Source organism: Podospora anserina, chromosome 6 (genome assembly GCF_000226545.1).
Source record: "Podospora anserina S mat+ genomic DNA chromosome 6, supercontig 2".
In the NCBI taxonomy this organism is placed as follows: Eukaryota; Fungi; Ascomycota; class Sordariomycetes; order Sordariales; family Podosporaceae; genus Podospora; species Podospora anserina.
The window spans coordinates 2,780,118-2,805,271 of record NW_001914857.1 but is presented as its reverse complement, the minus strand read 5'-3'; the positions used below and the strand labels follow the sequence as shown (position 1 = coordinate 2,805,271).

Here is a 25,154-nt window from a genome sequence, read left to right as displayed (position 1 = left end):
TCCGCCAGTATCTTCTCGACTTTGTGGTCCCAACTGCGTCTGGCCAGGACATTGTCATGGCCAGGCCAGGCCAGTCCGCTGACCTTCAACGCCGCTTTGAGAGAGAGACGACAGACATCTTCGGTATCTGCTGAGGAATTAATATTAGCTTTCTATGCCTGAATTCTACATCTTGACGCCCTGAGCTTGCAAATCAACCCCCTCGAAGATAGACTTGAGGTCTTTTCGGGATAGTATAAGGCTTCAAAGTCGCATAGTGACACCTCAAATGATCGTTTGGACGCGTCAAACTATCATTATAAGACCTGAAGAAGAAGATTGAACACATACATTTGAAATGAAGAGGCGTTCGAGTTTGTTTTGAAGGCGTTTTGAGATAGTAGAAAGGCGTGCGCGATGGTGAAGATGGGGGATGGAGGGTTGAAGAAATGTCCTGCCAATTATTTACGATTGTCAGAAAGTTTTCAAGCTATTGACTCAGCAAGAGCAGCGAGCAGAAAAGGCAGGAAGGTGCCATGCGACCAACAGGGCAGGCGCAAAGATCAATCTGCGATAGCTCTTCCATCTGCTCCGCCTGGAAAAGGCACACAAGCAAAGAGGAAAAAGAATGATAAAATAAATAAGATATATGAACTGCTAATCATATCCTTCAACCCATAAGTCATGGGCTATTAATAGTTTGATTAGCTGGATGGCAAAAAGGAAGTGGAAGTCATGGTGAAACCCCCAGTCTACTCAGCAATCCCACAGACGTATACCGCGGTTAGGTAGGTCGTAACCACCAGTGATGCAATATCAAGCCCTCATCCCTCATGCCATGGACAATTGCTGGTTGCAGGAGTTGAACCCGCAACATCTAGTAGGAAGTGGGAGTTGAACCCACAGCCTCTAGAGGTGGCGCAACCTGTGATGGTAGCATTGACCACTTGACCAAGTGACTGCTCTGATTTTGATACCTTTGGCATGCCGACAGTTGATCTAAGAGGTGACAGGTGTTGGGCCTTGCTCCCATTGGCTGTTATCGTCTGACAGTTGCTCCGTTTATGGCAGCTCCCTAAAGGCTCGTGCCAGGTGAGATGGCTTTGCGGACGAGGTCGCGTTTACTCTTGGCTGTGACGCGCCTTTCTCTTCTCCTCGGGTCAACCACCCTTCTCATCATTTTGATCCAGCTTTGGTTCTCGACGTGGAGCATCCTTCACTATTGAATCCGCCAGACAAAGGCCCATCTCCGTCATTATCACACAGGAAGGTTAAGCAAGCTTCTCTCTCAAGTCACCACTGTCGGACGGAATCGCACAAGCCAACAACGGTCATTCCAATCAGAGTAATCGGCACTATCACAAAAGGGGTCTAATCAAAAAAATCCATTCTTTGTTCTCCATTACATCGCTGACTATTAAAAAGCGTCCTAAATGATTCTCATAGTAGTCATGGTCCCGGCCTCAAAAGGAATATCCCACCACGCAGGTGCCTTCCACTGATAATCGCCATGGGCCAGCTCAATCATCCCCACCCGCTCATACAACTGCTCATCGGCATCTACCAACACCAACAACAGGAGGTACCGATACCGATATATCGGATCCAGAATCCCTTCAGTGTCGATACTGGTACCAAGCGGCATACCAAACACTGCCTGTCCCTGTCGGATGATAGGCTTTTCGCTTGTAGTCTGAATATCAAGGAACCCACGTGCTCTCGATTCTTGAAGATTAAGATCGATCCCAAAGCTACGTTGGAACCAGCCCGCCCACTCCAGTGTGTCGTTATGCACTGATTGACTGGATGTTCCAGCCAGCAAGTTCCCCTTGAGCGTCAGACAACCATGAGTGGTCAGTCTGCTGGTGCCACCATCCACCTGGAGATCCGTGGCAGGGATCACATGAACCAAGCCGAGACCTTGTGCTGCAGCTGAAAGCGTATGATACGGAGGGAGTTCAATCTTCTCGACAACAGTACCGCTATCCTCCCACCATGGCTCCCCGTTCCCGAGATCCGATCGAGACCAATACTCACAACAGGTACCAACTGAGAGCCAAGACCATGTAGGAGCTTTTGTCGTATCCCTATTTGGTCTAGGATCCGTCGGCCTTTTCCCCCTTCGAGTTGCCGTCCCAGTATGCCAGGCAAGATCACACAGAAAGCTATCCTCCCATAGTCCCGCGGCATACAATCCCTTCCTTGAATGCTGCATCTCTACTGCCAGTCCGAGAATAGCAACCGCTCTGTCCGATATTTTTGTCAAATCCAGCGTGGTATAAGCCCTGACCATATCATGCCAGACTCTCCGCTGCTCCGACACCGGCGCCTCCCTTGGCAACCGCGTCTGAATAGCCTTGATTTCCAACCTAGACCGATCCGCGGTTGTCATCCAGCTAACCCCCTCAGGACACTCACATTCCACCGACTCCATACATTCCCACACCAACTCATCCGAACAACAGTGTATGATCCTCCGAGACAAAAGCCTCTCCTGATAAACCCACCCTCTCCCAAGCAGCGTCTTCCCAAAATGAACATGACTCGGCGACCCACTCAAATGCTTATCCATCAACCTAACCTCAAACCTATAACCCGTCCCATCCTTCAATTTTCCAGCCACAGTCCTCTCCCTCGTCGGAACCAACGAATCCTCACACCCAAACCCCGCCGTGCCAGCTACAGTCACAACCGCATTCTGATAAATCGCGCACATCTTCCTCGACTCTCTATACCAATCCTCCGCATCATCCTGCACAATACAAAGACTATCAATCCAGAGATACCTCACCCCCAGCTCCCTTGCAATGTCGATCGCATCCTGGAACAGCTTCGGGATCTTCTCCCAAGGCAACCCTTCCTTCCAATCCCCCAACGTCGCCCGGGTCGTGGTAAGCGGCTGACACTTCCCCCACCGATGACTAAGACAAGCATACCTCCCCCTTTCCCCCACCCTCGATTCATACAACCTCACGCCCCCATTCCCAGGTAACAAATCCAGCACTCTGCTCGGTAATACCGTCACCCCCTCAGGAAGCATCACACCCCCATAAGACCTACACATCTCATGACTTTCCCGACATCGCCCCAACCACGCCTTCATTTTTTCTACTTTCCTTTCCCACGCGAAACTTTCCTTGTTCAAGGCAGCCGGGGTCTTCATCAAGTTCCACCCCCCAGTCCCACATAACCCATCATCCACAAAGAAGTTAACAGTCTGCCCCTCCGTCCAGGGTGTCACCCTCGCCGGTGTTCTGAACTGAATCAACAACCGATCTTGCTTCTCACTGCTCTGTTGCATGATCAGCATGACCTGCAGCTGGACGCCTCCCAGCTGCGAGGGCGTGAACCAGACTTGCAGGGCGTCGGTGAGGATCTTGCAGAGGGAACAGTCTTGTTTGGTGGCGTGGGTGACGGCTGCCTCCCAGAGGATGTGATGCTGTCTCTGGGGGCGGGGTCGGTGGGTGGAGAGGAGGAGGGCGAGGAATTGGTCACATTGTGTTTTTGGACCATCATCCACGGGGGGTTTGGGAGAAACCATTGCAGCGGCTACAAGCAACTCGAAATGTGTTTCTGTGAAAACGCAAAGATAATCATCAAAGAAGAGGGAGCCCGTCAGCCTATTGATCCTCGCTTCCTGCCTAATCTACATTACTCCTGACCAACCACACGTGGCAAATCCCCACGCCACAGACATGCACCAAACAAACCTCCACTCACCTCCACTCCTTAATAATAACATCCGCAGCCTTCTCACCCAGCGCATAAGCCGTCGAGCTCGTATGCGCACTGATAACCAAAGGCAAAACACTGATATCCACCACCCTCAACCCCTTCGCCCCGTGCACCCTCAGCTTATTATCCACCACACCCCCCTTATTCTTCGGTCCCAACGCAGCAGTGCAGCACGGATGCTGATAACTCAACGTCGCAGCGCTCTTGATAAACGCCAACAACTCCGCATCACTCTGCACAGCTTCACCCGGGGCAGTTTCCACCGCGCCGTAGCGCTTCATCGTGGGTGTGTCAAGCAGTCTTCGTGACCACTTCACATTAGCAAGCTGCATGTCAAAGTCGACTGGGTTGCTGCCGTGTCTGCTGTCAACAATGGGCTGAGCAAGATGATCTGCCGGGTTGAGGCGGACCGTCCCACGGCTGAGGGGATGAAGAAGGATCGCTGGGGCGGAATAACCTGTTGACCATGGGGTTTCGAGGTTGGGGGCCTTGGGGTTGAGGAGGAGCTTGGCCAAGACGGCGAGCTGGTCTCTGTAGCCTCTGGCCAGTGCTGCGTTGTCCCTGTAGTCGGCTGGCAGGAAGGATGCTGCGGATCCATCTACTGTCTGTCTGAGGATTTTGCGAATGATGCTGAGGTAGTTGGGCGTGGTGTTTGGGAGAGAAATGTAGATGGCCTGGTTGCCCAAGGCCATGGTGTAAGGACCGCGCGCTGGCACCTCGTCAAACGCAGCCGTGGCATCAGCCTTGAAAGTTGGGTCGGCCATTTCCTCTGGCATTGGGGTCCAGTTTCCAGGCTTGGTGTCTATAGGGACCATGTTAGCATAAGGGTTACTAGAATTTAGAAAAAGAAGGATAATTTGTGGGGATGGATGACATACAGTTCCAAGCCACGCCTGTGCTCCCAGGATGATCCTGAAGATTGGCACCGACTCCTGGCAGTTCAAGCACCTGTGTAATTCCAGACGCTGCAAGGATATTGGCAGCACCGATGCCGCTTCTAAGAAGAACAGTGGGTGTGTGGTAGGCGCCAGCCGAGAGAACAACCTCAGCATTGGCGGTGATGTTGAACCGAGCATTGGTGGTTAGCGATCGGACATCGAGAAGTGGAGGGCCAGAATTGACTCCGTTGGGGTAGACGACTCTGACTGCCTGATGCTTCACAAGCAGATCGTAATTGGAGCGAGTCCCAACTACATCGGCGTAGTGGCCAAGCCCAGCATGAGAACGTCTTGCAGTGATGGGATGCTGTGAAGTAGGAACTGCACAGAGACCCTCTTTGTCACCGCCAGCGCAGTCCTGACGTGTGCGGACACCCAGCTCTCTCCAGCCGTTCAGGACGACGGAGTTGTCGGCCCATTGGAAGGGGGGAAAACTGGAATGGATGGGTGTCGTGCCGCCGTAAGAAGAAAGATCCCATGTGTAGTTGTACTGCTGAGCCACCTGTGCTGATGGTGCGGTGAACTTGATACTCTGTGTTCGTTGGGGTCAGTCTCTGTGGTCAATTATGCTCTGAAATGTCACACGGTACCTTTTTGAAATAGGGAAACATTCCCCGCCAGTTCCAGTCTGAAGAAACGCCGAGCTGGGTCCAGGAATCAAGATCGTGACGTGATGGCCGATCGAAGAATTGGCCATTGATAGCACTGCTTCCACCGACCACTTGCCCAGCAAAGCTGAGGGCCGTCAAGTTGTTGTATTCGGGGTTCGGCTGGGAGAAAAATACCCAGAGAGAGGCGCTTTGAAATGAATTCGGCCCGTACCAGTCGACCGGTGGATCGAAGCTTGATGGAGCGTACTCAACATCGCCGTACTCAACAACCAGTACAGTTTCTGGTTCTCGGTTAGCTGTATGACGATGTGGATGATCAGATACGAGAGATGGCTTACTCTGTGGAAAGGCTTCACTCAACCGATCAGCTACCGTGAGACCACTTGTACCTCCGCCAACAATGACAAAGTCATAACTCTCACGCAACTGGGAGACCTGACGCTTGATATTGGCATGTGGTGTGCTCAGCCCGGTGGTCAAGCTCACCAACGAGGCAGACGCCAACAGACAGAACTTGGAAAGCGACATCTTGTCAGGCCCTTGGGTTCAGAGGGAGTGATGGTGATGGGACACCAAATCCTGTCCCGAGGTGCGGACTCCATGGCTTTTGTAGGTGTTCGCGGGTGGTTGGCTCACTGCATGACTTGCCAGCGCCTTGCCAGGTTGGTAGACTTGTCGTGATGTGATGCTGACTGCCCTGACCTAGCCCTAGAAACATGCTACCGAACCCGGCAAGGTGTGCATCGGGACCAGGGATAGGGGATATGTTGGACGGGTTCATTGCGACCTACCCCGCTTGCCCGAGAAGGCTGCCCAGAGCCATCCTCGACATCCGACTGGTCGCCAGCATCACTATTGGGCTGAGCCATGCATATGGATCATGGTGTAGTTGAACCCAGGCCCGGAGCTACAGCATTTCTTTGAAGAAGGGCATCACGCAAGGCACCCTGGTGTCCTGGGGTAGTTGGATGATTGGTGCCGTTGAACAGGGTGGGAGTTCCATGGGCGAGTGACCATGACAGAATGTTGCATTAGCTGCTATTTGAGCGTCTTGGAGAATGCAGTTGGAATAGTTCTGGGCGAAGGTGAGGCATGGGTGTAAATGTCGAAGGATGCGGTGCCAAGGGGATGGGACATAATTCCTTAGGTAAGCAAGTTCGCAGACGCACAGCTGAAGTAGCCAGTGGGTCCCTGTTTGAGGCCGCTGTTGGGTGTCGCACGCCGCCAAGCGTCCCCTGTCTGTCACAGGCGGGAAGTCGGCAACCGTTTCCCCAATTGCCCCTTCTCTGGGGGCTGTCGACATCCCGGAAGACAATTTTGACGTCAAACCGCCCTGGAACACAAGCACGCGACGTTGCCCGAACACATTTCCATCGATGCCAGCTCCAACACCAGCTGGACTGATGATGAGCATCTCCCTACAGACCTAGAACGACCAAGATAACAACACTCTTCACCACGCTCATTTGCCCTGCCCGTGGCCATCCAACGAAGACGGTTCCTCCTTTCCATCATTTAATCTTGCCTTGCCTTGTCCGTTTCTAGAAATTGGCCATCCCTCCTTTTTTCTTGTTGCCCCTCCGCCCTCCGCGCGTCTCCCGAATGTGCACAGCGCTTGCGCAACATCCTACACACAATGCCTTCCGAAAAACAGCGGTACGAACCGGTACCTCCGATACCGACCTACGATGAGGCCGTCGCCAGCGGCAGCAACAGCGACTGGCAGCAACGAGATCTCGCCCCCTCCCCGATCGACGATTCCGGAGCCGGCGCAGTAGAGGGGCAATCCCTCCTAAGGGGCTCCCGACATGCACACAATCCTACAGATCCTGCCTCACAGCGTGGCAGCCGACCAGGTGGCTACCGAGCGCCAACTGTTGAAACCGACGACGAAGACAGCCTGTTCAGCTCCGATGATTCCGATTCAGATGAAGAGACCCGCCAAGTGCGCCGGGAAATGCAAGAGCTGGAGATTGACGACTCGGACGTGCGCGGGGGAAGCCGGCCGTCGTGGGGGAAGCGCATAGGGCTCTCACTACCACAGTGGCGCTGGAGGTGGAAGTGGAAGTTACCAAGATTACATCGCCGAGCTGCAACGGCTGAGGAGAGCAATACCGACCCCGAGGCGGCAAATGCAGAGACAGAAACACCAGCCTCGCGCTTTGCGTTCCCCCAGTTTGGGAGCGCGGCGCTGCTGCTTCTGGTCGCCCGCATCCTCGCCATCTTCATGCTCCTTGGGTTTCTCTACTTGATATTCGCCAGCGACATGTTCACCAGCATGGCCAGGAGAATGGGAAGCACCGCGTTCCCGCCGGAGAGGATCAGGCTGTACATCGAGAATTCCATGAATCCAGATCATCTTGCAGAGTACTCCAAGCGCTACACCAGCTATGCGCATTTGGCAGGGACTGAAGGAGATTTTGCGCTCATGGAGTACACCGAAGCCCAGTTCCGTCGGCATGGATTGGAAAATGTTAGGCGAGACACGTACCATGTTTACCTCAACTACCCCAAGGCTGGGGGCAGAGCAGTGGAGATTCTGGGTGACGACGGTAAAGTCAAGTGGACGGCCAAGTTGGAGGAAGATGAAGTCGGTGGTGAAACGACAGGCCGTCAAACATACGCTTTCCATGGACATTCCAAGTCAGGGGATGTCAAAGGGCCCCTGATTTATGCTCACTACGGCTCGAGGGAGGACTTCCAGACGCTAAAAGACAGAGGCATCGACACGAAGGGTGCGATTGCCTTGGTCAGATACTATGGCACCCAAACTGACATGGCACTCAAGGTCAAGGCTGCTGAGCTCGCCGGATTTGCAGGTTGTCTCATCTACACAGATCCAAAGGATGCCGGGTACCTGAAGGGTCCGACAGCACCATTGGGCCGTTGGATGCCAGCTGATGGTGTCCAGAGAGGCTCCGTCAGTCTGATGAGTTGGGTAGTGGGTGATGTGTTGACTCCCGGCTGGGGCAGTAAGAAAGACAAGCTTCGTGTCAAGGTTGACCAGGCCGAGGGTCTCGTCAAAATCCCCAGTCTTCCCCTTGGCTGGCGCGATGCCCAAATTCTCCTTCAGCATCTCAAGGGACATGGGCAACATATTCCCGATGGCTGGGCCGGCGGTGTCCCTTCCATCGACGAGTGGTGGACCGGCAACCTTTCATCACCCATTGTCCGCCTCAAGAATGAGCAAGATGAAGTCGAGAAGCAAGCTATCTGGAATGTCTACGGCCGCATCGGTGGCATTGAGCAGGATGAAAAGTCCATCATCATCGGCAACCACCGCGACGCCTGGGCCTTTGGAGCTGCCGACCCCGCCTCTGGAACAGCCGTCATGATGGAAGTCATCCGAGTATTTGGCAGCCTCCTGGCGCAAGGCTGGCGCCCCTTGCGCACAATCGAGTTCATGTCCTGGGATGCGGAAGAATACAACCTCATCGGCTCGACAGAATACGTCGAGCAAAACGACGACTTCCTACGTGAGAACGCGCTAGCATACATCAACCTCGACACGGCCGTGACCGGGGGCGAGTTCCACGCCGCCGGCAACCCCGTCTTCAAGAAGCTCCTGCTTGAAGTCCTAGCCAGGACAACAGACGAACACTACCCCGACCCGAAAAACCAGTTCAAATCCCTCCTCGACCTCTGGAACGAACGCTCGGCTGATCTGGAAGGACTCGGCGCCGGCTCGGACTATGTCGCCTTTCAGGACATCGCCGGTACCGCCTCCATCGACCTCCACTTTGATGGACCTGGCTACCCGGCCCACTCGTCGTACGAGAGCCATGACTGGATGGCTGTTGAAGGGGACCCGTCTTGGGTCTACCACACTATTCTTTGCCGCGTCGTCGGCCTTTTGGCATTTGAGCTGTCTAACCGCCCAATCATGCCGTTTGACATGCCCGCTTACGCGGATAAGCTTTCGGAGTGGGTTGGTGATTTGGAAACCTGGGCGAGAAACCAAACAGGTTACGACGAGAAGATCTTCAAGGTCACGAAACTCAGAGACGCGGCCGATGAAGTCGGGATGGCGGTTAGGAGGTTTGTAAAGTGGGAGACGGAGTGGGAGAATAAGGTTATTGCGACGAATGGGTACGAGACGAACGGGCTGGGGGATATGAGGGCCGAGTATAATGCTAGGATGGGGAGGTTTGATTCGGATTTGTTGGATATTGATGGGGTGAGTTTTTTCTTCTTCCTCTGACGGCGTTGGGTGTGTGCTAATGATGGGAAATTAGATACCGGGAAGGAAACAGTTTAAACATGTGGTTTTTGGGCCGCAGAGGTGGTCGAGTTATGATGAGGGGTATTTCCCTGCTGTGAGGGACGCGATTGAGGACGGGCAGTGGGAGGAGGCGATGAGGAGGTTGGAGAAGGTGGCGGGGATTATGGTCAAGGCGGCGGAGAATTTGGCTGCGAGGTGATTTTTGTTTTCTTTTTTGTTCTTGGTTTTTTTGGTTTGTCCTAGACCCTTTTTTCCTCGAGGAGGCTCTGTTTTGAGGGGTTGGTTTTTGCATCGCATGGCGTTTCGGCTTTTTCCTTTTCTCCTGGACCTACAACAGTCCACTGCAGCTTACACAAAACTTTTCCTTGTCTTTTGTTTGTATTCTTAGTCCCCGCCATTTCTTGTATCTATTTATAAAGGGAGAAGGAGGAGATCTACACAGAGCAATGGGGGTTGTATATGAGAAAGACGATCTTAATCGAGAAAATGTACAAGATAAACTCAAGACACCAGCAAGGGTGCACGCAAAGAACACAGGAGGTTCTCACAGAATTGTACTTTTTACATGGTCTCCCATTCAATAAACTACCTATCAATACGCTCGGACTTTTCCCTTGACCTTATCCCGTCTCATTAATTCCACATCACCCCTACACTCCCCCCAGAAACCCCTCACTTCGGCGTCAACACCACCCCCTCATACTCCTTACTCCTGATAATCTCCAACGTTTGCAAAAAGTGCTTCTTGCTAGCGTCCACACTCGCGCTGTCCTGCTGGTTGCCGGCAAGGTTGGAGTGTATAAGCTCGATAAGGCCGTTGAGGTATTTCGTTGTGACCTGCCACCAATATCAGTACCTGCCAAAGAATGGGCAACAAGGAAAAGACAGCATACCGACTCATTCTTCTGATCAAAATAATACACATAACGGTCCAAAATCTCGACGAACAACTCAATGCTCGTCGCAGTCTCCATGCAGCTATCCGCCACCCTCAACGCCCGCTGCAGACACTCGAGCACCCTCTTGCCGTCACGATAGAGCTTCAACTTCTCGTCAGCACAACCCACATCATCGGATATCCCAGAGAAACTTACATCCCCGCCTCCCTCCTCCTCCTCCCCCGCCCCGGGCGTAGCCCACCACAAATGACTAGCCAAATACACAGCCCTGCACTGATCCGGCTTCCTCAACAGCTTGCTCGCATGCTGCGCACACTTCGTAATCAGCGTATCATAATTTTCCTTCCCAAAGTTCCTCGTCCTGTGCAGCGCGCTCGCAATAACACAAACAGCCTGAAACTGCGCCTTCGAATCGCTCACCGCCTCCTCGTACACCGTAAAGGCCTGCGCAAAAAACTCATACGCCACCTCCTCAAAACCCGTCTGGTCAGCCACCTGCCCACACGAGCAAAAGAGTCTCAGAGACAACTCCGCCGCGCCGGAGCCATTGACTCTTGTGTAGAGCGTTGAGACGGCAGAGTGCAGAAACTTGAACAAGGCGGAAGACTGGGAAGACCAGTTGTCGTCGTAGTGCTCCCTCTTCTTGAAGCGGCGCGCGAGCTTGAGGCCGGCGGTGATGAGCGGTGGGGTGGTGGTGCGGATGCGCTCGTTGCCTTCGGCGTAGGCCTTTCTCGTCATTTGCAAGAGGCGGAATTGGGTGTCGTTGTCTTCGGAGTGGAGAAGGTGGATGAGTCTGGCAAGCCAGCCTTGCTCTTCCATTGTCTCGTCTGTCTCGAGGGCACGGGCGCGGGGCTGGACGACGCCGGGATAACCCGCTGGTGCTTGGGACCCTTCCTTGATGAGAACTTTGAGGATCTCGAGCACATTCTCTAGTTGTGCGGGTGTGGAAATGAAAGTGTGGTTCTTGAGGAGGTGCCTGGCTACCTCGCCGGCTACCGCCCTCCGAGTCGGGTAGGTCTGTGATTGGAAGAGAGGGACATATGTTGGGAGGGAGAGCGCAGTAAAAAGGGACACATATCTCCGGAGCGGGCTCTGGAGAAGCGCCAAAAGACTTTGCTGCGCTGGTTGCGAATGAAGATCTGGGCTGTTGGCGTGCTCCTTCACCTTGCTGTTGGCGTAGTCGAAGATTTGATCGACATAGTCCAACCGCTCGGGGTAAATGTTGAGGGCGAGATTTGTCAAAGAGACACAAAGTGCAATTGTATCTTGAATGGGGAGATGTTGTGCTTGCACAAGATTCTTGACTTGGCCGAAGAATATCTCGTACAGCCGGACGTTTTCCGGAATGCCTCGCCGCTTCTTGGCTGGCTCAGCCTCGGCGTTGTCCACTGCGGTCGCTTCGGTATCAGCGACTGAAGGGGCTGGCTGGTTATCGTCTTTATTTAGTGTTTCCGCTGTCGAAGAAGCATCATCCGGATTCTGGTCCCCGTTTCGTGGGACTTCGGCTGTATCAGTTGGTGGCTCCGTACTTGGCGACTCTGCGTTCAGTTTGCCCAGCTTCACCTTCTCGAGCAACTCTGTCAAAGCGTCCTCCTCCATCTTGCCCCTGTCTTCCTCTGTCTCGTCCTGTGACTCGCGTTCTGCATAACTTGACAGCCTGTCCATCAGGCCTATCACAATAGCCTTGACGTCGACGTGGGGATTGAGCCTCGAGACGGCGCCAAGAAACTGGTCCAATGTGTAGAGGTGGAACTCGTCTGGGAAAACCTGGGTAATAACCTCGAGAAGATATTCTTGGGCCAAGACGTCTCGACATTGGACAACCTGCTCGAGCAGGGGCGCGAGGATGCCATTCTTGTAGGCCGGAAGGTCGACGAGCTGGCTTAGTCGCACGATGTTGCTCCCCACTAACAGCTGAAGCTCCTTGCGTTCTTGCGTCCGCTGGTCCCGCTCTCTTGAATGTCCTTGGTGCTGGAGACGCACCCACAGTTTGTTCATCTCGACGAAGTTGGTGAGGACAAAGTTGATCGAGTCCTGGAGGTTTCCTTCGGGCCCGTCGGAGTCGCCGGTGGGCAGATAGTCTCTGGCTTGGCCCATGAGATAATAGCGCAGAAACAGCCCACGTATGGGGTGCTGAACGCCACGGCTCATGTCCATCATATCCTTCATGAGCTCCTTGACAGGGGCACCCTCCACCGACATGTAGGCCGTCCCGACCGTCATCATCAGGTATAGGCGTGGGATGATGTTGCCGGCATATTGCACAAGTTCGTAGAGATCGGCAAGGTGGTTGACGGGATGATTTTCGCGCAGGTGGACAGACAGATATCGGAGGGCATCGAAAACTGACATGTATAATTCGTAGTATTGCTTCGGGCCGAGGCTGCTTGTCCGGAGCTCGGAGACGAGAGTCGAGCTACAAGGTAAGACGTTCAGTCAGCACGCGGTGCGGCTAGCACGACAATTGACAGTCAGAAAACAGACCAGCACTTGAGGGCATCCATAAGCTTCCCGGGAGTATCCAGGCATTTGCGCATCATGGCTGTTTGCTGGCGCACGGCAATTAATGCATCCTCAAGCAGGCGGGCCTGGTCCTCAGGCGGCGCGGGGGTAGACATGTTGCGGATGGGCTGCTTCAAATGTATCGGTTGCCAGCGACCAGCGCAGTATATGTACGGATGGGATGGTGTAATTTGGTTACTTCGTATATCTCGTGATGGCGGGTGTTGGGTCTGGATCTAGCGGGCAAGATGACGACGCAATGGAGAGCATGGCAACAGCTGGGTGAGCTCGTTGATAGCAGTGTTGCTGCAGGGGTATCGCCCACTGTGTCAGTTCCACAGTCAGCGCACTGGAGATTACGTAAGTAACTCTAGAGACCAAGCCAAACCCCGGCAACACGTGAGTTTTCCACTTCGTCAATGGCTTGCTTTCCCTTATCTTATCAGATTGTGGCTTGACCATCAGGTACCGTGAGAGTATCTATCGTTTCACATATCTAACATCTCATTTCAGCACACCGTGAAGACATTTTTACTGCTTGAATAAACAAGTCGGTCACTGCCGATTATGTCTCCACCGCAGCACGAAGCTCCTCGAGAGAGCTTCCCGAGCGACTACGGGGCAGCAGGCAGCCGGAGCGCCATGGCAATTGGTATCCGCTACCATCTTCATAAGTACGGAACCAGTTGAACTGTTGGGGAATGTGGTGTGGTGTGTCGAAGTTTAAAATGACAACTTCAGAAAATTACTTGTGGGTTTCATGTTCTGAAACCTTGACATCCTTTCCACCTGGCACCCTCAATCATACATGTTCTTCTTGCACTTGAGATTCCGGCAAGTGTTGTATTGAGCATCAGAAGAGCCGGCACCAGTGGTCTGAACGTAAACGTTTTGGTCGCCGAACGGGGTGTCATAGAGGCCAGGGCCGCTCCCGTCGATGTCAGAAAGGTCCCTAGGATGCAGTCAGCAAGAATGGTCCTTTCGAGGATGTGAAAAGCTAAAGATTACCACCAAAGACCCTGATCCCAGGGCTCTCCTTGAGTGCAATGGCAATACTCGAACTGGAAGACTGGGACTTGAAACGTGTACTTGTCGACCTTGTCTCCGCGGCGGATCTTCATAGAGACACCTTTGTCGTTCTTCAGCCAAGGGTAGGCAGTGGTCTGTCCAGCGAGAGCCTCAAAAGGCTCACCACCCTTGCCAATGCATTGGCCGTTCACACCTCTATCGCAGGGGTTCGGATCTTCCGCAATGGCGCTGTGCCACCACCAAACAGGAAAGTTGCAATGATTGTGTACCTGTAGAATGTCGGCGGCGGATGTTGATTGAGTGAAGAGCCCGAGCACGGCCAGAAGGCCAGCAAGGACGATGCTCACGAAAGATTGTATCTTATGACAATTGAGTCGGTGTTGGTGAAGAGGAAAACTATTCCAAGGATAGAGTTGCCAGAAATATATGCACCTTGGGAAAGCATCAAGATTAAACTGAATGGCTGTTAGAGTCCAGGTCTGCTCCAGTAAATAATTAACTGCTGAACCTGTACGGTCACGAAGTGGATAGCTATATTACTGGGTCATCAGGAGCAAGAGTTCTCTTGCTCCAAGACCTTGTTGAATGATGTCTTCGATGGGACTTGTTGGGATAGCGCGTCATTCAGCTATTTCCGTTGATACTCGCGTGTGCCTTAATTGCAGGCTACCTGCCTTATTGATGCTCCATGGTAACCTGGAATGCTCCGAAATGGGATGTATTCACTCTGTGTCAGATATGCGTCGTACTTGATAAGAGGACCCGGCCATGTTGCTCTTCCAACATGGCATCCATGATAGATCATACCAGAGGGCATTGATGGTGACCAGTTGGTGACGCTACTACATATATAAAAGCAGTACCTTATAACATTACTATTTGATGAGAAAGAGGACACATCTACGAAAGCAATGACAAAAACAGGATAGGTATATCCCTAGTGGCTGATATGGGCCTACGACTAAATACAGGAGTAGGTCTCCATAGAAGATTGAATTGTCAGATAAAGAAGAAAGAAAAGGAACAGGTCCCTCCTGCAGGAGCGGACTCCCTCAGCCTTATATACACGACTTGAACTGTAATTAGAACCCACTGAGAAAGCCACCTCATATCGGTATCAACAAGCCTATCACGCCCCCTTGGTAAAGCCTGTTGCGCCCCCTCCGTATTCCTCCTCATCTGTGGGACCTCCCAACGATCCGTACGGAGGTTGTAGTCTTCAGATTTCCAAACCCTAACCGGATCTCATCCCATAACAGTCGTCCTCCTTCCAGTCTCCCGCCAGTAGCATCTTGTCGCCGTTCTTCCTCTCCAAGCTTTCCTATCATCCTGTATACAGCCAATAACTCGTCGCCCTTCTCCTCATCTACCTCCAGAAGCACATCCTATTCGACCTGCTCCAATCTTTCCCTTCCCCTTCTCAGAAACTCGTCAATGTCCATATCCACCGGACAGCGATACTTAGTTTTCTCCGCCCTCAGCTTGGTAACCTCCACCTGCGTAAGAGCAAGCGTCTTACAGGTATTCCTAAACGCTCGCTCCAACTCATGCATTTCGTCCTGGACATCCACAAACCTTCGCTGCAAGTCATCCTTTTCGTGTCTCAAAGCAGCCATCTCCCTCTGCATCTTCTTGATGTGGGGGCTGTTCGGTTTTGACTGCGGCATCATGTTCTTGTTGAGGCTCCGTTGTAGCTCAAGACGCTCCTTGACGAAGGTCTGGTAGAGGGTAGCGCGTTCGTCGGGATCATGCCACTGGGGCTGGGTCTTTGGGGTTTGCTGGTCCGTCTTCTGACGCAGATCATCACCGTCATTGTCGCGCGTCGGTGCCCGAAGCCAATCGAAGATTTTCATGCTGTTGATGAAGCTGTCCATGGTGGAGAGGATATATGTCTATCTGGAGGTGCTGCTGGCTATTATGGTTTGAGCCCGAGAGGGAAGAAGACCAGTGTGAAGAAGGTTGTATTGTCTGATGGAGAAGAGAGGAAAGGAACAGGTCCCTCCTGTGGGAGCGGACTCCCTTATATACACCTAAAACCCACCACTAGAACCCACTAAGAAAGCCTTTTGAGGGCAAGGTTTGCAGGTAAGGTATCTTATTTAAAAGTTTATCAACTGAAAACTTTAAACTCTACCCTCCAGCTAAGACAAAAAGGCAGCGCAATGGCTTGGGAGGCTTGGGAGGCTTGGGAGGCTTGTGAGGCTTAAAGTCATTGGTAAACTTAGAGCGCACCATGGGAATATTTACTCATTCTATGAAGCATAGTAGAGTACGAAGGTAGATCCCGTTATCCCTGGCACAAGGTGATGGCTGGATATCGGAACATCATAGGTACCTTAGGTAGGACTAAAGAGGTGAGACGTAAACAACCCTTTCTCCAACCACGTTCGCAATTAGCAAGGTAGGGTTTGAAAAAAAGGCTATAAAATCACGAAGCTGCGGTTCAAGAGATCAATACCATTTAACCGGCCTCGGTAGTCTTGACTGATGACGTTCTTATTGAAAGGGTGGTCATGAGCTACCTTATCAACTCTCGTTGAGAGTACCTATCCCCACTGAATCTGAGAGCAACGCAGTCCGAAGAAAATGGGTTCTATAAAGTAACCAGGACATATCTCATCAGTGAAGATCCACCGGAGCCTGCATTGAAGTCATCTCCAAGCTAGTGAATTTGTCGAGATGCTCCGTCCATGATGATTACCTACGGTCACGCCTGAAGTGAAGTGACGCGATAGGGCAAAGAGCAACATGGGAAGCTCTCAACAATTGTGGTCCTGTGTGAAGAAGCTCCTTGGGATGCTCTAGGCCTGGGTATAAAGCACCACATACCTATCGCCAGACCAATTTCTGTCAATCTCTTCTTCCAGCAACATCAACGACACGAACAACTACCAACCAACAAACTCCACGAAACTCCCCAATCCGTCAACATGGTCTCCAAGATCTTCTGCGCCATCGGCGCTGTTCTCGCCCAGCTCGCCCATGGCGCCGTGATTGTTCCCATCGCCAACTACGCCGTCAACGAGGTCGAGTGGAATCTTCCCATCGATCCTAACGTTCCCACCGGCCCACGCGAGGTCGTCACCGGCACAGTCCAGGAGGCCATCGCCAAGATGGAGATCTCCCACCCCGGCTGGACCCAGAACTTCACCGCTGGCATGAACCTCACCGATCCAGACACCGACCCCGCCTCCTCACCCTGGCTACCCAGGACGAGCGCGAGTCCACCCACTGCGATTTCGACTCGGGCAAGTGCAAGGTTTCCGCTCAGGACTTCTTCAAGGGAAGCTGGAACGTCTATGTCACTGGTGACAACTGCTAGACGAATCAACACGGCAACGCATGTTCGCTTGTTGATCGAGCCGCAGAACGCAGAGGCGGTTAGATGGGGTCTCATTGGCTGAGAAAGGGCTGGGGTGGCGGGGATGATTCGGAGACAGCACCTATGTAGACCATGGCGTCAACAATCGAGAAATGTGCTTCCCATCAACATTATGTTCCACTTTTCCATGTCTATTGGTTTGACTTACCCCTTCGACTGCTTTTACTAGTTGTCAAATGAAGTATGAGAGATCACACAAGCTTCCGATACGTGTCCACACGCTGTTCCTTTGACCTACTGTTCTCCTACCATCCACTGGAGGATGACTGTTTTTTACTTGGGGCGAAGATGAAGTACAACGAGACTGCAGTGGCAGTCTGGAGGCTTTTAGGAATATTTGACAGATTGTTCATGATGGCTCTACCAGATACAACTGTCTTACAGGGTCTAGGATATGTTTAATATTACGGTATCTTTGATCCTTCTGAGTCCTGCTACATCGCGCAACGCAAGCTAACAGGACTCGGTTCGTTCCGGCCAGTCTTCCCAGAACCCCACCACAAGTTGTTTGATATCTAGGTCCCCCTTCGCACCCCATACCTTACCTACCCAATCTTGTATGAACTCGACCTACACAGCCGGAGCATTATCGTAAGCATGTGCCAAAAATCCCAACAACGCCCCCCTCATCGCCGACGACTGCGCAGCCGGAATCACCTGCAGCTGGCAGTAATCCCCCACATAGTCCATCGTCGGCGTCATCTGCGTGAAGTGCACCAGCACCAGAAAATCCCAATTGAACAGCGCCACATACGGCGTCCTGTGCGCCACCGCGTACGAAGCCGCCTGCTTGATCAGCACAAACGAGTCCCCGTCAAAGTACGTCTGCTTGCCGTGGGGCAGGGCCATGGCGGCTGCCACCGTGTTGTCAACTACCTGCTGCGTGGGGACGGTTTGGGACCTGATCGTGGCGGCGAACTCGGTCGCCGTGATCACGCCGCGCTTCTTGAACTCGACGACGGCAAAGGCCTTGAAGTTTGGGTTGGCCGTGTTGGGGTGGCGATAGTAGGTAATGTCGCTGCGGATGCGGTTGGTGGAGGCTTCGGACTGGCAGGTGATGGCGATGTTGGGGTGGGTGCTGAGGGCTTGATTGATGGGGTGGAGGAGGTACATTGCGGCCGAGCGGACGACGTCGCCTTCGCTGCCGTGATGGACGGCGTCTTCGCGGAGGGAGACGGTCTCGACGTTGAGCTGATGGTTGGGGGTGGTGGAGGCGGGGTGGTTGCCTAAGAAGTTGGTGCCCAGGTTGTTCCAGTTGTTCTGGGAGGCAATCGCAAAATAGGGGGGGTCTGTGTCGCGGGTTGAGTCACCGGAGATGGTGGCGTTGGCATTTCCATGAGGGTTGGGGTAGGTGGGGAGAGCGTTTGTCGCGACGTTGGCGAAAGATTGGGAGATACGGACTGGTTGGGCCATTTTGCAAGAGTAACGGTTGGGAAAAAGAGGTCTGAAGTGTAAGGTGGCGTAATTGCTTTGCAGATGTGTAAGACGAAGACGATGTGTTCAGGTTTGAGGCAGATCAGCTCTTGAACAAGAGGTGGACGATGTGATATAAGTCTGAAGACTACGACTAGCTTCAGGAAGCAAGGTAGATAATTATGGCAATGGCTTGCGGCGGGTTGCTGTCCAACGCCGCTTCGAATACATTGTTGGTCTTACTCGTATTCTGCGGCATAGGTTGGACGGAAGCGGCGGGGCGCCAGTACGGCGTAGGAGGTGTGGATGTGGAGCTAGTACCCTGTTTCAAAGAGCGACGGTCGTCGAGTTTCAAATTCGCGAAGATTGTCGTGACCCGACGTGTATCCATGTAATCCTCAAAATAGTCCTCGAAATAGATATCGTGAGCCGTTGCAGAGCTCGACTGCTGGGAGGGTCATATGCGTCTGGAAGCGACTTGTGTAGCACGTCGCAAGTTAGCACTGCTGCTACTAAGTCCTACACATGCATGGATAGAAACTATGCCTTCAGGGGATAGTTTAGGTAGGTAATATTATAAGAAGCCTACCACTGATAGAACTCAAGGATCTTTGGATTACGACCATTATTAAGCATTGTTCAGTGCTGTATGTAGGTAAGTGAGAATGATAGTATCAAATACTTATTTACGATGGGTCTAGCGTGATATTGTGTTTGATAGACGGTGGTCATTCTATTCCTGAGATATCCGGGTGCTTTCCGTTATCCAATAGCCAAGGTACTTGGTCATTCTGAAGTATATTACCCCTGAGAAATCTTCAAAGCCACGGTGCCCATTTGTTGCCCAGGAACCCCTTAAACTCTCAAGTACATACAACTGACTTGCTGCCAAAGAGCAAGAACACAAGCTAACACTCCTATTTGGCAATCTCCAGTGTTGTCTTGAGTGGTGCATACTTGGCCGCATTCTGTCCTCCAAAGCGACTTCTCAACCACTCCTGACGCAACCTGGGTGTCGCTTCCCACTCTGATGGGATCCAGCCTCGGAACTCCACGAGCGTATCTTGCCAGTAGAGCTCCATGGGGTTCGGTGGGAGCGCGGACCTCGGTCTCTGCCAGGGCCGAATTCCATGCCTTGTCTTTTCATACACAATGGCGGCATTGTAGTCGATCAGGACGATTCGTTGGGGAGGCTGCCGCATGGCGCTGGGCATTGTGCCTGGTGGGTAAGCACAGATGACGTTACGGGCAGCCAGATCGTTCTGTGCGATTCCTTTGAACAGCAATCTCGCATTGCCATCTAGCACCCTCCCCAGGATCTCCAGGCGAGATGCCCGGTCAAGAGCGACTCCGCTGTTGGGAAGACAAAGCTGGCTGATGCTAGGTCCAGGGACGTTCTCGATGAGAATCATACGAACTGGACGTTGCTGAGTGGTGCCGCCAATTCGGATGGTCACGTTGAAGGTCCAAGAGCCAAAGTATCTTGGGGCCAGTGCGCCCGCTTCTCTTTCCTTGTTCAGGTGCTCGTAGGCTGCGGCCTCACGGCTGTAGTCCTTGTCCGCATCGAAGGTAACATCGACAGGTACAGATGGTATGTCCTTGTTGCGGAATGAGTAATACAGCGCGTCGTAAATTTTTGCCACGGCCTGGAAGGCGCGCTGGCCAGCGATCTTTGGCGTGACGGTGCAAATGGCTAACTGTGCACCCCGGCCATCGGCGACGGCGAGCTCGCCATTGATGGTCAGTGTCGCAGTCTTCTGCGCTGGCGGATTGGCTGTTCCCAGGGGTGGGTTCCTCATGACAAGTTCGGTATGCTTAATAGACCGCAGAGTCTGGTCGGCCACTGCTGTCCGTGTTTCACCACGACCGTAGTCTCGGCCACCAAAAGGTGGGGGAGGAGTATGGCTCTTGATGTCCACCGTGAAGTTTCTGCGGTACGGACAGGCAGGCTTGTCCGGGTCCGCCGGCGGTTGCCACGTCACAGGGACTTTAGTTCCGGGAGGTGAAGGCATGGTGGGTGGTGTTTGCAAGTGTTCAGGTCAGATTAATCTGGCAAGTAAAGGGCCGATGAAGCAAGGGAACGTGGGGCAACGGGCAATAAGAAGGCTGCAGTGCGATGGCAGGTCTGTTGGTCTTCAACTTGCCCCACCTACCGTAGCTGAGCCGCACATGGGGCTTTGTTACACCCACGCCGCTAGCTAGGGGCACAAACAGCGCTAGGACAGAGGAATCTCACCTATGTTATATTTTTGCAGTCGTTACAAATTAGTCTTGTCTCAAGTTGCCCAGTGCCGTGAGGCCCAGCACCTTTGGACCTCGGATTATAGTACTCCAGTTCATTTCAACTTTGGATGACAAGCTACCTACCCAGAGCCGTCCAAAAATAGGATTTGGTTCACCTATAAGACCGCCGTCACGGTGCCCTTCAAACAGAGGGCAACATCCTCACACCTCGTTAACAAAGCCCCGACGACATATATCCACATCTCCTGCTTCAGCACAAAGCCCCAGTCCTTCGTCGACACTATCGAGACCCTTCACACCGCTTTAACTCTTATTACCACCTGCACCATGCCTCTCCTCCCCACAAAGACAGCAGCACCAGCCAAGGCACCAGCCAAGGCACCTGCTCCTACAAATAAAGTCCAGGCCGGTCGCCCTGCACCGGCTCCAAGCAATGCTCTGCCCGTACGACAGGCAGCCCCACCACCCGCCAAAGCCGCTCCGCCGCCTGCCGGAGGAATGAAAAGACCGCCTCGCCCAAGCAAGCGCGGCGTCCGAAAGATTGTTGCTCCCCCACCCAAGCCTGAGCGCGGTCAGCGGCTTGCCAAATTCCCCATTGGCCTCTTCGCCAACGCCAAGCGTTGATGGTTTCTTGCCGCTATGAGCCTATGAGGCTATGGTGGAGGGGGGTTGGAGGGAAAGATGGTTGGGGGTGTTATCTGGAAGTCGATATTAGCGCATTGTGCTGGGAATATTGACAGACCTGCGGCTTCACGGAGTCTTCTCAGGACAGGTATCCCTTATGGTAGAGCTTAGAGAAGAATAAATGCATACGTCTCTGGATTACAGATTACTCTCTTATTCCCTTGCAGTAAATTATAATGGACTTTGGAGAAACTACCTAAGATGTAGTCGCGCTAGCGGACTCTTTTTGATCATTGGACACGTGTGTAATGTGTGTAGCCCCACATTGGCTCCCAAACGATGCCTTACGATATGGAACAAGCGTCATCTGCCTTCAAATTCTTCTTCATCAAGAGCAACAGGGCGGGTACCTACGAAACTGAGGCATCAAAAACCGCAAATTGCTGTCCGAGGTCCTAACATGTCACGGCAGCTTGGACCCCAAGAGGAAGCTACCCGAAATGACCCGGCCCCGAAAGACAGTCAACTGACTCAGCATGGAACGATCACACACTATAGGGATCGAGCAGACGCGCCTGTTCATGGACGCCTTGAACAAGAATATCCTTATGCGTCTTTGACAAAGGCGGGGAATATTCTTCTGCTCCATCTCATACCCAGTCGGGAACATGACGGTCGGATCGAAGCCAGACTTGTCGAGTATCCTTTGCTACCAGTGACGCGAGCAATGCATCTATATGAAGCCTTGTCTTACTCCTGGGTCACTGGCGGCTTTTCCAGGAGTATATACATTGATGGCCTGGAGCTGCTGGTGACACACAACCTCCACGAGGCTTTGTTGCGTCTTCGTGATCCTGAGAATGTCAGGGTCCTGTGGATTGACGTTATCTGTATCAACCAAAGCAACGATACGGAGAAGCAGGGGCAGATCCCCTTAATGCCCAGAATTTACAGTATGGCCAACCGCGTGATTATCTGGCTCGGGACCGCCGGGCCTTTGGAGGCCAGAGCTTTCGAAGTGGTTGGTTTGGCACACATTAGTCCATGCCGGGCACTGAATCAGAAAAGACCGCCATTCATGAGCATAGCACAGTCCTGTTATGAACTTTGGCTGGGGATGCGAAGCTCATGGTCTGCGTACCTACCTAGTCAACACCATGATGCAAACCGTCGGGCGAGTCCCTTGATAACGAGGAAGGAAAACCCCTATTTGGCAGATAAGTGAATATGCAACATCCTGAGAAATTCCTATTGACGGGTCTTCGTCATTCTCCTTGAAAATTCCAGATAATCATCATACAAGATCAACCACAATATCAGCTAGCTTTCTTCTGCGTCCAATAAACGACTTGACCGTCCCGTGCCTCACATGCCTCACATCCAACGCCGCTCTCAGACCCCAGCAGAACAAGGTTCGGTGTGATCAACCCTCCCAAAGTCCATTCTTCATCTCAGCACATCTTGGGGTGTATTCCATCTTACCGATGGTATCAGGCAGCACTCACACCTGCTGATATTACCACATATCAACATTCCACGGAAACGAAACACTGTGATATATTGGATCTCGGTGTTAACAAACAATCCAATAGCTAGGTACCAACAACAGCTCCACTATCACCGACATGAAAAGTGGCAAACACGCGGCACAGCAAGTCAGAAACCACGTCCTCCAACACCCCCAGGCACTCGACCCGAGAGGTTGGAAACGAAAGAGGCACAGGGGCAAAGGGTCGCACTGCATGCTTGCGTAAGGCTTCTCCTGGATTTGTCACGTTTGCCGGGCCGCACTGCAGTATGTACGTCCTGCATTCCTGTTCACGTCCGACTCCAACAGCACAGCAACAACATGGTTGGCCTCAAAGCCCTACCGCCAGAGATCTTATTGATGATCCGTGGGCATATCGATGGTGTCAGGGATGCACCAAGGAAGAATTGCACACATCCAAAATGCCTCACTGGCATCGACTACATCTCCAATGTAGCCACAGTGGCCATCCTGGACCGCCGCTGTCACGCCATTTTCAACCAATCCTCTTTTATTGCTGTGGCAGCGTCTCCGCGATGTGATGGGCCGTCCAAAATAACAACGTCGACGTTCTCAGAGCTGCTCTCCGCCATGCCCCCTCCCCTGAGATCCAACAACATCTTGTCAATCGGGAAGCCTGCATCCACCAAGAGAGCGTGCCTTGACACGGCCCTTGGAGCTTGCGTGCTCCCGCGGATACGACGAAATCGTTTCCCTCCTTCTCGATGCGGGTGCAGACACTGGGCTGGGCACAACAAGATCAACGCCTATGCATTGGTATTGCCCGTGCCTGGCGAACTTTGTTGATCACCTTTGAGTCTTGTATCGGCGGGGACCGAGATGATGTTCCCTATGACCGAATGAATCCCCTCGGCCGCGCCATTTGCGGTGAGCATACAAGCACTGCCTTCCTATTGCGCCGAGCGAACGCACCGTTCCCTGAAATTCTTCAAACACCCAACCACATGACCTTGGGTGCACTGTGTTCCGCTATCGCCCATGGTAACGTGGCCCTTGTCACATACCTGTTTGCTCAGTTGCGCAAGCGGGGAGAGGTGGACTGTGATGGGGAAGTAATCTCTTCCTACGGCCTCGATAGAAGAGATTACGTCGCATTCTCAGTTGCGTCGTTTCTGGGCCAGTGTGGCGACTATAATGCAGTGATTACCATTGCTGGTCTGATAGAAAGCCATCGTGCCGCCCACGGGGGGGATTTACCACCCGGCCCAGACGACTTTATCCCCGACGTATGGACCGCCTTGATTCATGGCAACTGGTTAGCCGCCTGCGCTTTAGTCGATGCTTTGAGTGACCCCCTCGAGTATTACGACGCAAGTGAGATCCTGCAGAAGTTGCTTCACTACGAGAATTGGACGGCACAATATTGGCAGTTCCGGCCCCATTATTTGGGTTCTGGTGATGAAGGAGAAGATTATGTCCGGGAAGACTCGAGTACAGAGAGGGAGAGATGGCTCTCGAAACCCCAAGATGTTGGCTTTGTGGCACATACGACGAACCGAGCTGTGGATAAGCTCCTGGAAGTGTTTTCTGCGCGTCGAGCTCGTGTGACTCCTCATCCGATGCCGATCGACCTTGCTCCCGAACGATTTTCCCTCCACGAGCTAGAGACCTTGCTTGTTATTCCTGATATCACTGGTAACAGTGATCCCCATTCATGCATGGAAAATCGTGGAACCATTTCGCAACGCCAGGCACTGTTGTCTTTGAGCGACGGATATTTTGGGGGTGCTATTCCGACCACTGCTGGAGTCATCCCTCCCTCCGCAATCTGGTTGGCTGTTGAAAATGGGCAACGATCAGATGGTAAAGTCAATTCTCAGCAACATGCCTCCAAGCTTCAGCAAAAATACGCAAATTTTTGAAGTCCTAGACCGTATGTTTAGACCCGGTTACGACCCCGCATGCTTGAATCTAGGGAATAAAGATGATCTGAACTTCCAAGATGAACATCGCAAGACATCACAACGCTCTTGTTGTTCAGTCAGTCGGGAAGTTCAAGCCAAAACCTCCCCACACTTTGCTCTTTG

General features: G+C 52.7%; 8 protein-coding genes across 8 annotated transcripts; 3 read left to right on the top strand and 5 right to left on the bottom strand.

The window, feature by feature from the left end:
• Window positions 1–1,408: 1,408 nt before the first annotated feature.
• Window positions 1,409–5,791, bottom strand: PODANS_6_7550 (uncharacterized protein; the record flags this gene model as incomplete). The annotated part of the gene is made up of 4 exons (XM_001910639.1): window positions 1,409–3,620; window positions 3,700–4,516; window positions 4,593–5,184; window positions 5,243–5,791. 4 exons carry the CDS (start codon window positions 5,789–5,791, stop codon window positions 1,409–1,411), a joined length of 4,170 nt encoding a protein of 1,389 aa, XP_001910674.1.
• Window positions 5,792–6,899: 1,108 nt separating this feature from the next.
• Window positions 6,900–9,684, top strand: PODANS_6_7540 (uncharacterized protein; the record flags this gene model as incomplete). The annotated part of the gene is made up of 2 exons (XM_001910638.1): window positions 6,900–9,440; window positions 9,499–9,684. 2 exons carry the CDS (start codon window positions 6,900–6,902, stop codon window positions 9,682–9,684), a joined length of 2,727 nt encoding a protein of 908 aa, XP_001910673.1.
• Window positions 9,685–10,157: 473 nt separating this feature from the next.
• On the bottom strand, window positions 10,158–13,002 carry PODANS_6_7530 (uncharacterized protein; the record flags this gene model as incomplete). Its single annotated transcript, XM_001910637.1, has 4 exons — window positions 10,158–10,322; window positions 10,379–10,525; window positions 10,580–12,800; window positions 12,869–13,002. The coding sequence occupies 4 exons, from the start codon at window positions 13,000–13,002 to the stop codon at window positions 10,158–10,160; spliced, it is 2,667 nt and encodes an 888-aa protein (XP_001910672.1).
• Window positions 13,003–15,300: 2,298 nt separating this feature from the next.
• PODANS_6_7525 (uncharacterized protein) lies at window positions 15,301–15,789 on the bottom strand (the record flags this gene model as incomplete). Its single annotated transcript, XM_001910636.1, has 1 exon — window positions 15,301–15,789. The coding sequence occupies one exon, from the start codon at window positions 15,787–15,789 to the stop codon at window positions 15,301–15,303; it is 489 nt and encodes a 162-aa protein (XP_001910671.1).
• A 1,056-nt stretch (window positions 15,790–16,845) lies between these two features.
• On the top strand, window positions 16,846–17,319 carry PODANS_6_7523 (uncharacterized protein; the record flags this gene model as incomplete). Its single annotated transcript, XM_001910635.1, has 1 exon — window positions 16,846–17,319. One exon carries the CDS (start codon window positions 16,846–16,848, stop codon window positions 17,317–17,319), a length of 474 nt encoding a protein of 157 aa, XP_001910670.1.
• A 548-nt stretch (window positions 17,320–17,867) lies between these two features.
• PODANS_6_7520 (uncharacterized protein) lies at window positions 17,868–18,710 on the bottom strand (the record flags this gene model as incomplete). Its single annotated transcript, XM_001910634.1, has 1 exon — window positions 17,868–18,710. The coding sequence occupies one exon, from the start codon at window positions 18,708–18,710 to the stop codon at window positions 17,868–17,870; it is 843 nt and encodes a 280-aa protein (XP_001910669.1).
• Window positions 18,711–19,627: 917 nt separating this feature from the next.
• Window positions 19,628–20,722, bottom strand: PODANS_6_7510 (uncharacterized protein; the record flags this gene model as incomplete). The annotated part of the gene is made up of 1 exon (XM_001910633.1): window positions 19,628–20,722. One exon carries the CDS (start codon window positions 20,720–20,722, stop codon window positions 19,628–19,630), a length of 1,095 nt encoding a protein of 364 aa, XP_001910668.1.
• Window positions 20,723–21,759: 1,037 nt separating this feature from the next.
• On the top strand, window positions 21,760–22,803 carry PODANS_6_7500 (uncharacterized protein; the record flags this gene model as incomplete). Its single annotated transcript, XM_001910632.1, has 1 exon — window positions 21,760–22,803. One exon carries the CDS (start codon window positions 21,760–21,762, stop codon window positions 22,801–22,803), a length of 1,044 nt encoding a protein of 347 aa, XP_001910667.1.
• Window positions 22,804–25,154: the final 2,351 nt, after the last annotated feature.